We start from the raw sequence: 15,826 nt of genomic DNA, 5'->3' as shown, positions 1-15,826 counted from the left end.
CCCCCACTCCATGGGGCTGCTCGGAGGGGAGCCATTCCATTCCCTTCTGTGTTGTAGATTTAGTACCGGCTCTGTGCTACACCCTTGACCTGAGTTAGCCCTGATCCCCAGGGGTGGGCACTCTTATCATTCCCATTTGACAGGTGCATCACCTGAGCCCAGAGAGAGGCAAGGGCTCGCCCCTGGTCCCTCCTCCCTTGTCCCAGCCCTGCCACACACCCCTGAAACAGGCGGTCAGGGAAGCCCCGAGCCAGGCTTCGCGTCGCTCTTCCAGGTGGTCTTTGTGCTGACGGGGGACTGTGGTGACCGCACTCACCCTGGCTACCTGGCTTACGAGGAGATCGCTGCCACCAGCTCTGGGCAGGTGTTCCACCTGGACAAGCAGCAGGTGACCGAGGTGAGCCTCCCCTGGCCATTCTGCCTCCCTGGCATCTGTGCCTGGTGGTCGGATAGCTGCCATTGGCAAGCAGTGCCGTGTCCTCACCCTGCGGCCAGCGCTGCGAGCGCTGTGCTCAGGGCTGTGTGACATCATCTCGCCAAGCCCTTCAACCTGTGGCCCACCCCAAAGGCAGGTGCTACAGGCTTGCCAATTTTGCAGGTGAAGAGGCTGGAGCTGGAAGGAGTACCCTGGGTCCCACAGATGGTCCAGGCTGGTAGGATGGACCTAGCAAAGTTTGTCACAAATGGGAGTAGGGGGTGGGCTTCTCCCCTGAGTCAGGGAGCCTGGGATGGGTAGAGGAATGGGTGGGGGGCGGGGGGGTGTCAGGTTCAGGCTGTGTCACTAGGCCAGAAGATCCTGCTGGGGGCACTTAGCAGGCAGGGGCTTGCTTGGGCCTGGGTCAAGTGATCTGGGTTGTCAAGATCTGGGTTCATTCAGCCTGGTGCTGACCAGGTTGTCTGCGTCTTCATCTTATTCTTGGACTGGGGGCCAGGTCTTCCTCCTCTGCAGGTCCTGTTGGCCGCTCAGGGCTTACCCTCCTTCCCTCTCCCCGCACATCCGCTCCCTCTCGGGAGCCAGAGGGATCCTTCTATCAACACGCTGGTAAATGTTCACAACCACCTCCCTGGAAAGAACAAGAATGTCCATTTCCATGGTGTAAATCCTCCCACCCTGGCTGATTTCAAGCTGCCATTGTGAAGTCACTGAGCAGAGTTGGGAAGTGATGCTCACAGTTGGGTTTTTTTGAGCCTCTGTGAGCCATCTTTCATATCCCACTGGGTCTTTCTAGAGCAAATCTGACCAACAGGTCTCTCCCAGGAGAGGTCCAGAGCCTTATCTGACCCCTGCCTCCCAGACCCCATGGCCTGTGTTCTCCCTGTTGCTCACTGCTGCCACTTCACTGGCCTTCAGTGTCCCATGTCTTTCTACCCCAGGGCCTTTGCTCATGCAACTTGTTTTACCCTCATTTTCCCAGTCTTAGCTGAAATGCTCTCTCCTTGGGAGACATTCCTTGATTTCCCATCAAGATGAAGTCTTCTTTAATACCCCCTCCCAGCTCCCTGCCCTGCTTTACATAACTGCAATTTTATAACTGCACCATTACTGAATGCCGCTAGGCTGGGAGCAACCTGAGAGCCAGGCCCTTATTATGGGTCCTGTTTCCTGCTGTATCCCCAGAACCTCATGCGGCCACCAGCATGGAGCAGGTGCTCAGTAAATAGCTGATAAATGGACAGATGTGGGCTCCCTTGCGCCTAAGACCCTGGGAAGAGGAAGCAAGAGAGGCCACATCTGAGAGGCGAACCCTGGCTCCAGCCAGCCCTGCTGTAGCCTCCAGGAGAGAGTTTGATTTTGTGTTGTATATTTATGCACTGAAGAAAATGGTCTCCAGGGCCGTGTTTAGATTAGCGTGCCTTAACTCCCCATTGACAAATGGCGTTTATGGTTCTCTGAGACACATTAGACTTTATTTTTTTGGCATGTCAGCCTACTCTGGCTCTGGGCCACCCAAGTGAGTGTGGGACTCATTTCAGAGTGGAGCGATGGCCCTGGTCCTTGTTCTGGGGGAGACCTATTTGGGCAGGAGCTGGGTCTGTGTCGGGGACAAATCAGACATCAGGACAGCTGGGCAGGTTATTGGAGGACGGTTTGCCCAAGTGTGGGGCTGGGCTCCCCTCCTCCACTGGTTCTCTCTCTTGAGGCGGGAAAGTGGGGTGAATCCACTGGCTCCTGGCCGTGGTGCCCAGCCTTCTGCTATGGGAGCCTGACCTGGCAATATGTGTTGGACTCAATGGGACCTCCGGTGGCCAGGATTGGCTGCCTCTGGGTAAGGGCCTGGATCCTTCTCCTTCCTGGACACAGAGCTGTGTCATTCCAGATGTTCCCAGACATTCAGCAAGCCTGAGAAAGTGGCCGGGGCCCTCGGGGCTGTGGTCATCCCCACCCCCCTCCCCACCCCCCAGGAGAAGGAATAGTGCCTTTGCCCAAGCCAGGGGGCTCCAGCTGAGAAAATGACTCCTTAGAAGTTGCCAAAGTCCCCAAACCGTGCACGTGTAGTTAAGTCCTTTTACAGTCCAAGTGTGTCCGGTGTGGTAGGAGCGACATATTCTATGTTCCCTCTTCCCTTCAAGTCCCGCTCACTGCGCACCTGCTGCTGGCTGGTGCCGTCTCAGGTGCTGGGCACAGAGACGGAATCTATCTAGGTTAGGTCTCAGGGCTTTTGAGCTTTCACTTTTTTCCAGTTGTGGCCTTGGCCCTTTGGGGTTCCAGGGTAATGAAAGCAAGGTGAGGCTCCCCTCCTCTTGGTGGGGGCAATTTGGAGTTTTTGCCATCCTTCAATGGACGGGGGAGGGAGGCACCATGGCCCCTTGGGAGGGAGCCTAGGCTTAGCTAGGTCTAAGACCTGACCCCCGTGCCCAAGCACAGCATCATGTCTCCCCACCCCCTCCCTGTCTGGCTTAGACACAACTCAAGGGACTGTTGCTGTTCCCAGCAGAGTGGGCTGGAATTGCTGGGCAAACCCCCTCATTCTGCAGCCGTCCCTGATCCCGGGAGGTCTGTTCTGGGAGCCCGGACCCTTCCCCGTCTAGCACCAACCCATACAAATGTGCCAAATTGCCTGGATTCTGCACATCAACTAGGAGAAAGATGAAGCACCTTTCTAGACAGTAAGTGGGGGTGGGGGAGGCAGGGAGGGCTGCCCAGGTGGTTCTAATTAACAGATCAGGAGGCACTGGTCCTGGAGATAAAGTCATCCTGGACGCTTCCAGGAAGGAGGTATCGTGGTAGAGGGTTAGGGCCCCATGCCACCTTCGGACCCCAGCCCTGCCACCTGCCTGCAGCGTGACCTTGAACATGGCACTTGACCTCTCTGGGCCTCTGCTTCCTCCTGTGCACAGTGGGGTCAAGAGAGCCCCTGCCTAGTGAGCCGAGGTAACCGGTAGGCACCAGGAAGCCGTTGGTAAGACTTCCTAATGGCTGTAACTCTAGCCCCTTGCTTTGGTGGGAGCCCAGAACCCATGCCTGGCTCCAGTGAAGCCCCCTGAAGAGTAGGGACTCTCTCGTGACGGGTTCTCAGAATCTGAGTGCCCAGTGGCTCCAGCCAGCTTGGGTGGTGTTCTCTCTTCATCACTGCCCGCCGAGCATCCTGATCCAGGCCCCACAATCTGGCCCCTACTTTCTGCTCTGAGGCCCTATGGGCCCCCTGGCCTCTCCTCTCCGCATCCTCGGCCGCCCTGGCTGTCAAGTGTCCGGGGAGGAGCCTCGGGGGATGATTTATCTGCCGTGACCGGCCGAGCGGCAGCCATCTGGCCAGGGTAGCAGCGCCAGATTCTTTCATTCCTTCCCTATCGGTGTCAGAGCGATGAGCCCCATTGCAGCGCTGGCTCGCAGGCCCCCAGTCCCGCTAACATCTGGAAGCCATTGTTTCCGCCAAGTAAACACTGAGCTTGCCTGATGAAGGCTCTCTGCTCAGAAGGTTCCCTACATTCCGCTCCAAGCCCTGAGGGTATTGTAGGGTCTGGGAAGCCTTATCTGCAGGCCTGGACCTATAGGAGGTCTGGCCTTGCTGTGGACAAGACTGTCAGCACCCCCAGCTCCCCCCCAACCCCCCGGGCAGTGATGTGCTTCCGGGGCAGACCCCATGGGCACGCAGCCTCCTTGTGGGGTCACTGGCATTGTGCTGTGCCTGAGCCTTCTCTGTGGTTCAGTAGCCTGCACTCCTGGGCATCGTCCCCCTGTCGGAACATATTAGGACAAGTCTGTAATGACAGTTGCAACACAACAGTGGGTATGATTTCTCTGCGTCATTGTCAGCTGGTGCTGCCACTGCCTCCCAGCAGCTTTACCCAGTTGTGATTTCCTCATGACCCCTGATGAGGCCCGGCCCTGGGGCGAAGAGGACAGTGACCATGGAGCTGTGGCTTTGCTGTGGGGGCGGCTGCCTCACCTCGCCAGCTTCTGTCTGCCTCTCCAGCTGGGAGCCTTGGCTGCTGCTTCCCCCAGCCAGCCCCCGTGTGCAGGAAGAATGTTTTCGAGAGAAACGTTACTTAGAAAGCTAGGCAAAAAAGAGAAGAAAGCAGTAGCTCCAAGCATAGAAACAAGTGAGTTTTCAGAATACAGGATTCTTACCCTGTGGTAACTGAAATCTAGCCATCAAATCTAGGCACCAACCTTCCAGCTTGGGCTGAACAAAACCCGGTCACTTTTTAAATCTTGGGCAGTTCTTTCAATTCCTGTCTTTTCCTGTTCTCTTTCGTGGAGGATCGCACGGTAGGACTATGATTCAGAGCGAGGATGGCCAATATGCAGCACGCGAGACGCTACTTTCTAATCCTGTATCCGTGGCAGACATTACTCATCAATCACAGAACGTTTTCCTCACTGGGGCTGAATGCAGCTTCGAATTTTATCAGATGGGTTTCCAGGAGGCTGCTTCCAGATGATTGGGATTGGCCAGCCACAGGACCCCTCTGTGGTTGTTAAGGGGGTATACGTTAAAGTCATGGGGACTTTTCCTTAAAAATATTACTGTGAAAGATGTTAAAGAAAGGTAAGAAGAACCTATGTCCCAACTAGACTCAGCAGTTACTTTCCCCCATCTGGTTTATTTCTCCCATTCTGTCTTATCCATAAATAATTCAGTGTGAATTTTTAAAAAAATATGATCTTGGACATAATCCACAATATCCTCAAATAAAATGAAGAGTACTTCACTGTTAACATCCAACGCCAAGTTCATATTCAAATTTCCCTAATTGTCCTCAATATGTCTTTCGTAATAGTTTTTGTCAAATCAGGATTTAATCAGGGGCTGTGCATTTCATTTGGTTGTTATGTCTGTTAAGTCCTCTTACATCTGGAGCCTTCTACACTTTTTTCTCTGCCACTAACTTATTGAAGAGGCATTAATTGTACAATGTCTTGGGTTCTGGATTCATCTGATTGTTTCTTTATGGTGTCATTGATTTGCTTCTTTCCCCCATGTATTTCCCCTAACCTGGCAGTTAGCTCTAAGGGACTGATTAATGGAGGCCAGTGTTTGGGGCAGAAATATATTATGGTTGGTGCTGTGTGTCTTTTCTGTTGCATCACACCAGGACTAAGTCACGTCTAATTGTGCTGCTATTCCTGACGATAGATTTGGTTCCTGGCTTAGGGTGGTGACAGCCAGCTCTCTGCGTTGTAGGGCCACGTTTTTCCCTTTATGGCTTAAGTGGTCCATGGGGGTAATGCTGCGGCTCTACCTGGACATCCAGTGCCCCATCCACTTTCATCTAATGGTTGTGGCATCTGTGGGGGATGCTTCTCTGAAACAGTGATTTCAATGGGGGTTGCAAAATGATCTCCTAATTGCATCATCTCTTTCATATTTACTAGTGGGCTTTCTTCCATGAAGAAGAGCTCTTGGTCCCCAAAAAGGATGACTTGGTTTTTTTGAAGCGCACACACACACACACACACACCTATTGAAAAGGCAGGGACCATACTTAAATCTTTCTCTTTAATGAAGAAGTTGCCTTCATGGGTGGCAAGTAAGGTTTTATCATTTTGAATTTTGCTTTTCTTTTTTGAGTATTATTATGGGCACTCGGATTCTTTTTTTTTTTTTTCAAATATTTTATTCATGAGAGACACAGAGAGGCAGAGACATAGGCAGAGGGACAAGCAGGCTCCCTTGCCTGACCCTGGGATCATGACCTGAGCCAAAGGCAGATGCTCAACCACTGAGCCACCCAGGCACACAGATTCTATGATTACATTTCAGTTAAGGTCATTGTTCTTTGGGGGCTCTGGCTTCCCCAGATTTAGTTCATGGGAGCTCCCTCAGCCTGGTCCCTGTGTCCTTTTGCTATGTCCCATTCATCTTTGAGAACTTCCTTGCTTTATGGAATTGCTAGTTGTCTCAGGCTTATCTTGTAAATCGCCTGCTCCGGACCTGGAACCAGCCATTTCCCCAAACCGTCCTAGTGGGGAATGGTATTCAGAAACCACTGGGTTATAAATTCATTTGGAATGAATTTGTATATAAATAAAATACTTGCAACTCTCCCTTACACTTGGCTGTAAGAACAAATCTTGGTTCAGCAAGCATTAACATCTTTACTTCTTTGCTTTATCCTGCAAGACACATAAAACAGTTTCACAAGCATGATCCTTTGTGCCAACTCAAAGCTACCAAGGAAGAATTTCTTTGCAGTTCTTTCTGTCCGCACGCAGAGTGCCTTCCACTGGGAAAGTATAGTTGAAAGCCTGGGTGTTCAACTCACTAAGCACTCTTCTTTTCTCTCTGTGGTTACGGTGCTGATTTGCTGTACAGCGAGGTTCGTGTTTCATTTTGTTTTGTTCGAGAAGCATTCTGTGAAAGCCTTAAAGTAACTTGGCCTGGAAGGAGCCCCCTCCTTGTCCTCTTTCCTGCTCTTCTTACTGGAGACTGGGAGGCATGGCTGGTACAAGGGGGAATTGGGGGTGGAACTGAGTGAAGTGTCTGTCAGGTGAATCTGATGGCCCTGCAGGAACACACACAGTGAACAAATGCTTCCTGAACACCCTCTCTGTGCCAGCCACTGGGCTCAGGGCACAGGAGGGGGTCTCTGCCGTCATGGGGGTCCCAGACCAGAGGGGATGAGAGAGAGAGAGAGAGAGCAGGGGAAGAGGGAGAGGGAGAGGGAGAAGGAGACTACCCCGCCCCCCAAGCAGGGAACCTGACATCAATCCCTGAACCCTGAGATCACCACCTGAGCCAAAGGCAGGGGAAACAGATCAGGAAGAGATTCTATCTTTGCAGTGGACCCTCTCGGTCCTGCTAAGAGAGCTTGGCACCCTGGCAGCAGTGTGGTCTGAGGGCCCACAGGGATGAGGGTGAATGATACTGTTCTGGGGGGACATTCCAGATCTCCAGGTTTCATCTGTGTGTAGCAGGCTTCTAGAAGGCTTCCTGGAGGAAGTAACAGGTGCCATAGAAATTGGCCCTTCCCTCCCAGCTGCCTCAGTTCAGGTGTCAAAGCTCCCAGCCCACAGGTCAGGAAGGTCATGGTGTGTGAATTGGCCATGGTGTAGGGCCCGTGGGAGTGGGGTGGCCTTAGGTGACCTGAAAGCCTATATGCTGCCTAAAACCCAGGGGAGGGTGGGGGGACTGGATTCTGCTGGCAACCTATTACGGATCTGCCTCCAGAGGGTCAGTTATAAGCAAGACCACAGGCACCTGCTGCCATCAGCTCCTCACACCTGCCTCCCAGGTGCTGAAGTGGGTAGAATCAGCAGTCCAGACTTCCAAGGTGCACCTGCTGTCCACGGACCACAAGGAGGAGGGCGAGCACACGTGGAGGATCCCCTTGGACCCCAGCCTGAAGGAAGTCACCATCTCCCTGAGTGGCCCGGGTCCCCAGATCGAAGTCCGAGACCCACTGGGTATGTGCATCTGAGGACTGGCCTCTTCTTTGACCCCGGGGCTGAGCTGGGAGTCGAGGACAGGACAACGAGAGAGGCCCCAGGGTGGCAGGGGGTTTGGACATAAAGCTCTAGGAGCAAGGCGGGGGATGCCAAGTGCAGGGCAGAGAGGGTGCTCATGGCGAGTGAGGAAGCAGGGAGGCTTGTTAGCAGCCAAGCGAGGGGAATTAAGGTAACGACCGTCCCTGGGACACGAGGCTCCTATGGAGTCTTCCCCATATTCTCTCAGCAAATCCCTACAGGGCCTAGCAGGTCAGTCGGAGCAAGAATTAGAGGCATGCCACTGAGATGGGAAACTAGGGTGGAGTGACTTAGGTGGTTCTCACCTGGGGTCAGTGTGATTAGGACCCAGTCACCTGGCCTCATGGTGCCCTGAGGATGTCATGAGTCCCCAGGTACAGCCCACACCGGGAGCTGGGCAAGGGTGGCATGCAGAAGAATGTGAAGGGCCGAGCACCACCAAAGGCCTCTGGCCACTTCCTCTGGGAAGCCCGAGGCTGGTATTTGGAGGATTGTAGGTTCCTGGGGACAGGGTAGGGCCTCTCTCATGGCCAGGAAAGGATTGGGGACTAAGAAATCCTTGGGGGCTCCACAGGGAGGATCCTCCAGAAGGACGAGGGCCTCAACGTGCTCCTCAACATCCCTGACTCTGCCAAGGTTGTCGCCTTTAAGCCTGAGCATCCCGGCCTGTGGTCCATCAAGGTAGGAGGCTCTGGTTCCCAGGGAGGGGGATCGGTTTCACCAGGTAGAGACCCTGTCTCCTTCCTGCCTGTCCTGGGGAGCCTGGGCCCTGGGAAGCTGAGGGCTGGAGCCTGGATGGTGATGTGGACATATCAATAGACTCAAAGGGTCAGGAACAGAGGAGGACTATCCTGCCTTCCACTAGTGAGAGGAAGTAGAGTGATTTGGGGTTAATTAGGGAATTTAAAAAATATATTTATTCATGAGAGACACAGAGAGAGGCAGAGACACAGGCAGAGGGGGAAGCAGGCTCCCCCTAAGAAGCCTGATGTGACTTGATCCCAGGACCCTGAGCCAAAGGCAGATGCTCAACCACTGAGCTACCTAGGCATCCCTAATCAGGCAACTTCTAAGAAGGAGTTGGAGAAACAGCTTGAGTGTCCAGAGGTGGATGACTAATCTGGCTTGAGGTTCAGAAACCCATCCTGTGAAGAATGAACAAAAGAAGCAAGGGAGACCTTGAGGGAAGGATGGCTTAGAGGGACAGTCCTGGCACAGGGTGGGGGTTCTGCTCTAATCTGCAAGATGCTGGGGTCAGGGACTGGGGGTAAGCTGGGCTCCTGGCAGAGTGTCCTGGGATGGGGCAGGCTGCTGCCTTGGAAGGGTGTGAGGTCCTGCTGGTGGGGCAGACATTTGAAGAGCACCTGCTAGGTGCCAGGCCCTCGGCTGGTGTAGATGCTACAGGCGAAAGGGCAACATGGGCCCCTACACTTCAGTGTCAGCATTTTTGAGCCAAGAGTTCTCATGCCAGTGGGGAAGGCAAGGCAGGGATTAAACATGCAGGAGGCAGATGAGACCATGGGTGTTGGGGGGGGCAGCTGGAAAGGCAGAGCAGCTTCAAGAGTCCCAGTCAGGGCAGTGTCATACCTGGGGCCTCTTCTACTGCATTTGGGGAGCCTAGTGCTGGGCCCCCGGGGAGCAGGGTAGTTGCCTGCGTGCCTGCAAGGGTGGGAGATTCCAGCTGCTGGCACCGGGGGCTGGGCAGGGAGGCCACCTTCTGCCCTGGAGCTGAGGTGCTGGAGTCGGGCACCCTGGTGATGTGGGTTTGGGCCCATGCTAGGTCTATAGCAGTGGTCGCCATTCAGTGAGGATCACAGGTGTCAGCAACATCGACTTCCGTGCCGGTTTCTCCACCCAGCCTTCTCTGGACCTCAATCACACCATTGAGTGGCCCCTGCAAGGTACAGTGCTCCTGACCCCGGGGGTGATGCAGAGCTGCTTTCTGGAGAGGAGGGGCTTGCTTTTGGGAGGTGGGGGAATCTTGGGGGTCAGGCTATGAGTGTGTGGCTAGAATGGGCCCTGCGGAGGCTGGTGGGGTTTGGGAGCCTAGGGGGATGTTGGAGTTGGAGGTACAAGGCCAGTTTTCTGGTTAGAAGCTGCCCACTGGGATCTGGGGTTGCCTGTGTGCCCCATCATGGTTCCATCTGGAGAAGGTTGGGCTCCAGAGCAGGCAGGGGCTTTTGGCCCAGGTTGCCAGAGTTCCATGCCAGAAAATACCATCTGGTGGCCAGATCAGGGGTCCCAATTTATAGTTTGGGAAGTATGATCCCTCACCATGGGGCCATTCAGAGGATTTTGCTGGGACCAGCTCAGAAGGGAGATGGGCAGGGAACTAGACCAGCTCAGGCTAACTCTGGACCAGTGACCGGTGACCAAAATGGTAAATACCAGATTCTTAGAGCTTTCAAGCATGTATTTTGTCTAACATTTGGCATCCTTGTCAGCCCTCAGTTCTGTGCCAGGACTAGCAGTAACATCTTCAAAGTGAAAAGGGGCTGCTTGCTTATTTAGTGCTTGTTTTTCCCAGTAGCGGGAAGGGAGTGAGGCAGGGAAACTTTGTTCCTCTTCTAGAGCCAGGAGAGAAAATAATCCTAAAGGCAGTGCTTGACAACTGGGGAGTCCCTAGGGCCAGTCCTCAGTGGAAGAGGGGGAAGGGGAAGCCATGTGGGATCTTCTTTGGTTTCTGCTTTTGAAAAAGATGTGGGTCTGAGACAGTTTTTTAAAAAGGGGAGAGAAAAACAGCAAACAGCAGTTGGCACTTGGCTTCAGTGCAGGGGCATCAGAGAGTGGGGGAGGCTGTGGTTAACTGGAGTGGTTGCCCCACCAGGGGGAGTGTGCCCTTTGCTGATTGTTGCAACATGAGGATGGGGTCCAGCCCTGACACACATCTTTTTCAAAGGAATCTGGACTTCCAGATTTTTATATGCCCTTTCCATATTGTTCCATGTTTCTTCAAAAAAAAAATGTAATGCCTTTGATGGATCATACCAACCACACCCTCAGTTCCCTGGTTTATGATCTCTAAGACAAAAAAATAATTGTTTGAAAAAGGAAAGACCTTAACCATGTTCCCAAATCAACTAGGGGAATTATGAAACCCGACTCTAGTTCTCTATTTTCTGGACTAATGCGAAAAGTCCATTTTTAATAAGACAGAAAAGAAGATCAATGGGAAGCTGAACAGAGGAGAGAGGATAGGCAGGAGTCAGAGTTCCCAGACTAGCATGTGCCTCACCTAGGCTGGTCCCAGAGCCTGCCTGATGACACCAACCCCAGAGTTAATAGGGGATGGGTGGAGTGGAGAGAAATGCCCTCTCCGAGGTCTACTCCCCGAGAGCCCAGGCCGGAGATGGGAGGTGATGTGGCCGTGGGAAGCCATAGTTTGGATGGACAGTGGCGTTTCAGGACCACGGACAGTAGCAGGCCCCCTCTGTCTCTCCATCCCCAGCAGTAGTTGGCACAGGGACAAGAAGGTGAGGGAGCCTGGAGGTAGGAGGGCCAAGCAGCCTGGGGTCCTGACTGTGGCCTGAGGGTCTCTTCTTGTTTGGGGAGGTTCAGGGAGCCTGGGCAGATGCCCGGAACTTCTTCCTAACCCTTCTCTCTGCAGGGGTGCCCATCTCCCTGGTGATCAATTCCACGGGCCTGCAGGCACCCGGCCACCTAGACTCAGTGGAGCTTTCACACAGCTCAGGACGGTCCCTCCTGAATTTGCCCACGCAACCCCTCTCCAATGGATCCACCTATCAGCTGTGGGGCGGACCGCCTTTCCACGCCCCCCAGGAGCGCTTCTACCTCAAGGTGAAGGGCAAAGACCACGAGGGGAATCCCCTTCTCCGTGTCTCTGGAGTTTCCTACAGCGGGGTGGCCCCAGGCAAGTGATTGGCTCTTACCACTCCCAGCAACCTGGCTCACTGGGAGACCCAGTTCTTCCTGGAAACCTTTTCTGATTGGATGAGATTAGGAAATGTTCATTAAACTTTGATGAGCAGCAAGCTCTGCAATGCATGTTGCTAAATACTGATATGCTTCAGATGTGGCAATCAGGTCAAGGATTTAGTACAAAGCCATCCATCTGTCCCTCCACCCATGCATCCACGCATCCACTCACCCATCCATCTGTCCATTCACCCACTCATGGATCCAAACATCCATCCATTCATCAGTCTATTCACCCATCCACCATCCATCACTTGTCCATGCATCCATCCATCCAAATATATGTCCACTTACCCCCTCGTGCATGCATGCATCCATCCAGATACCCATCTAGCATTCATTTTGTGCCAGTCATGGTGCTAGACACTGTAGGCACAGCGGTGGCGGTGGTGGTGGTGGTGGGGTGGGACAGGGCAGTGAGTATGGGTATGCTCTTCCATAATAATAATCATAATCGTGGTAATACTAACCTACTCACCATTTTGAGCGCCTCTCATGGGACAGTCCTGAGCCAAGCACCTGCCACACATTAGCCCACTGAGTGCTTATATTTCTGAGGTGTGTCCCCATTTTAGAAATGAAGCTGAGGCTGCCTAATTCACAGGGTTGCCCTGAGAGTTCCATCAGCTAATACACATAACAAGACATCTCTTGGGTGCCCTGAGGCTGTGCCCAGGATGTGTGTGTTGTGGGCCAGGGCCCTCACATGTGGCCGCTGCTGTTATTCTTATGCCATTGTGGGCACAGGTCATTTTGTGGTCCTGTCTTTCGTTATGTGTGGCTTCTGCTCGTCTCCTTGGGTCTCACGTCCAGGTCAGAAGCTCCCAGAGCACAGGGCTGAGTTTTTGGCTCTCCAGGTCTGCCTCTGGTCCTGGCCAGGGATATCTGAGTTTACCAGCCAGCAGCTTCCTTGTTGGGCTTTGTTCCATTCTCCTACTCAGTCCCCTCTTTCTCAAGGTAGTGGCCTGGGGGGAGCTCACAGAGGTGGATGTCCCTGACACCACATCTTCTTTGCTGGGGATCTCTTGACAAGGGGACAAGGGGCAGACTCCTGTCTACTTCAAGCAGGGATGCAGGAAGTGCACTCAGGTGCCCACAGTGAGGTGGAGGACTTTGAGAACCCAAGTAGGGCAGGGTGGGGGCACTGGGGACCCCTTCTCTCAGCCTCCGGCTTCCACTCCTCTGCTATGGTCCCTGGGCCCCTCTTCCCTTGGCTTTTATAACCTCGAGAAGGAATTTTCAGAAAAGAATTTCAGCAGAGGAAGTAACAGCCTCTGTTTCTCTCTCTCTCCTGTTCTTTCAGATGAATCCAAGGGGTTGGGGTTTAGCTCAGGCTTGTGTTCTTCATCTCAGCTCTAGATTAAAAAGTGTGTGTGTGTGTGTGTGTGTGTGTGTGTGTGTGTGTGTGTTGGTGAGGCTGGGAGAAGGGAGGTGGTTTGGGGTTTTGTTTCCTTCCCCATCTTCTAGGTCTGGGAAGCTGGGAGTCTGGCCGAGAGCAGGGGCTCTGGGTTTGGAGACATGGCGGGTGGCAGGGCTGGGCCTCGGGTCCCTGGGCCCATTGAACTCATGGAAAATGGAGCCCGAGCCGGCCTCACAGAGGCTTCCAGGGTGTGTGGGTGAGTGGTGGCTGCTTTGCACACAGCTGAGGACGTGGCTGGATGGTCCGACATCCCTCTCCCCTGGGATGTGGCAGGGAGCCTGCAGCATGATGTCACCCACCGCCCTCCCGCCCCCAGCTCTGGGCTCGGAGGACGTCTGGTATTGTCTCACCCACGGAGCATCTCTGGTGGGGATGGGGGGAAGCGGGGAGGGCAGGACGAGAGCTGAGCATACGCCCGCCATCCCTCAGCGAGGCCCCAACAGCGTTGACCCTGCGGGGGAGTTCTCAGACCTTCCCCCTGAAGTGGTTCCAATAGCCAAGGAGAGAGAATGTCTCACCCCAGGAGCAGGGAGAGGTGTGGGGGGTTGTCTCACAGGGCCCCCGCGGGGCTCATCACAAACTGAGATTTCATTGAAGTGTCTTATCTTAAAAATGCGTGTGAACTTTGCGTTCACAGCCATGCTCTAGCTTTGCTTATTTTTTAAAGAAAGGCTTTCTTCCAACATCCTTGGGTGAAACTGACTGTCCAGGCAGATGAGAGGCCTGGAAGCCTGGAGAGCCCAGTCTGGGGAACATTTCATCAGATGTCAGGACTGTTCTGACTTCCACGTCCTGGGTAGTGGAGAAGGTGGTGGCGCAGACTGGTCCGTCTTGGCTGGTCTTCCTGCAAACCACAGGAAACACAGGAGCTCATCCCAAGGGAGCTTGCCATGCCATGTGCATGTGCCAAGTACTTCCCATGCCCTGCCTCTCACCAACTCCCCAGACGGCCTGGTGACGTCAGTGCCAGGATTAGGCCCATTTTATAGAGGTGGAAACTGAGTTTACAGGGGTAAAGCAACCTGTTCTTGGTGACCACCAAATGGCAGGGCCAGGGATGGAATCCTGGCCCCCTGGCTCAGCCCTGCAGTCTCTGCATCACTGACAAGGGCAGGCTGTGGGGGCTACAGGAAGGGGTCCTTACTGCTGGGCCCTGCCTGCAGGTGCACCCCTGGTCAGCATGCCTCCTAGGATCCATGGCTACCTGCACCAGCCCCTGCTGGTCTCCTGCTCTGTGCACAGCACTCTTCCCTTCCGGCTACAGCTGCAGCGGAATGGAGCCAGACTGGGCGAGGAGAGGCACTTTCAGTGAGTGGATGCTGGCCGCAAAGTATTCCCAGCCCTGGGGGTCTGAGGGGAGTGGGTGGCAGGAGAAGGACCATGGTCTTGGTCATATTGTTCCCCTGGGCACCTTGCGGCATGGCCCGGGATGGGGGAGTGTGGTCTGCAAAGCTCCCACTGCTGCTGTGGTCCTCCTTAGCTTCTGAAACACTCAGTCCATGCAGGGCCCAGCTCTATGGTGTCAGGGCAGGAAGGACTCACTGAGGCCCTCCCCCTCCTGGATGAAAGTCAAGGGCTCAGTGACGGAAAGGGACTTGCTCAAAGTCACATAGAACTGGCTGACTCTTCTTACCAAGTCTCCAAGAGGATTTGTCCCCTCTGGGCTGGGTTTAGGGGCTGGACGAGGCTGGGGGACCCTGGCTGAGGTCAGTGGGATTGCGTGCTTTCAGCTGTTCTGTATTTGCAGAGTATCGGGAAACAGCAGCTGGGAGATTCCACGGGCCTCCAAGACCGAGGAGGGGGTGTATGAGTGCACGGCAGTCAGCAGGGCTGGGACCGGACGAGCAAAGGCCCAGATTGTTGTCACAGGTCTGTCCTTTCGGACCCGTCCTTGTATACCCTCCCTACCCCCTTCATGATTTTTCCCTCCCCGGGTGTCTCCATCTGTGGGGGAGCCTGCCAGCCAGCTGCTGAGGACTGTCCATCACCCAGAGTCCACTGCCCACACTGCCACCTGCCTCCTGGCGCCCCATTTGGGCCATCACCCAGGAATGGCCTGTGGATCTTAGATGGAGGAAGGTGGAGAAGCCCAGCTAGGGTCATGCTCTTGTCCGCTAGGCCCTTTCTGGGCCACCATCCATATGGAAGTCCCCCCACCCTTAATGCTTCCTGGTCCCTGCCAGGATGGCACCATCCAGCTCAAGAAGATTGAAGATGCCACAGACAGTCTCAAAATGAAATAGGCTCTGTTTATTTATTTTTAAAGATTTTATCTATTTAATTGACAGAGAGAGAGAGAGAGAGAGAGAGAACAAGCAGGGGGAGCAGCAGAGGGAGAGAGAGAAACAGGCTTCCCGCTGAGCAGGGAGCCCGATGTGGGACTTGATCCCAGGATCCTGGGATCATGACCTGAACTGAAGACAGATACTTAACCAACTGAGCCACCCAGGCGCCCCGGTTCTGTTTTTTAACTCAGAAATCTAAACTGTCTTGAAAAGAAGAAACGGAGCCCTAGAAACATGGAAATACTAGCCAGTCTGCAGCCTCTAATCTCACACAGA

The 15,826-nt window shown here is 54.0% G+C and overlaps 1 protein-coding gene across 6 annotated transcripts in view; it reads left to right on the top strand.

The window, feature by feature from the left end:
* Positions 1 to 15,826, top strand: part of HMCN2 (hemicentin 2) — a 146,912-nt gene that overhangs the window by 19,258 nt on the left and 111,828 nt on the right. For all 6 annotated transcript variants that reach the window (XM_038549033.1, XM_038549038.1, XM_038549037.1 and 3 more), the window contains exons 4-10: positions 275 to 397; positions 7,678 to 7,849; positions 8,484 to 8,590; positions 9,690 to 9,810; positions 11,517 to 11,780; positions 14,429 to 14,573; positions 15,013 to 15,134. In XM_038549033.1, coding sequence (XP_038404961.1) covers positions 275 to 397; positions 7,678 to 7,849; positions 8,484 to 8,590; positions 9,690 to 9,810; positions 11,517 to 11,780; positions 14,429 to 14,573; positions 15,013 to 15,134 — 1,054 coding nt within the window. The remainder of the gene's footprint in view (positions 1 to 274; positions 398 to 7,677; positions 7,850 to 8,483; positions 8,591 to 9,689; positions 9,811 to 11,516; positions 11,781 to 14,428; positions 14,574 to 15,012; positions 15,135 to 15,826) is intronic.

This window comes from Canis lupus, chromosome 9 (genome assembly GCF_011100685.1).
Source record: "Canis lupus familiaris isolate Mischka breed German Shepherd chromosome 9, alternate assembly UU_Cfam_GSD_1.0, whole genome shotgun sequence".
Classification (NCBI taxonomy): Eukaryota; Metazoa; Chordata; class Mammalia; order Carnivora; family Canidae; genus Canis; species Canis lupus.
Note: the sequence above shows the minus strand (reverse complement) of the source record. Positions and strands in the feature narration are given on the sequence as shown.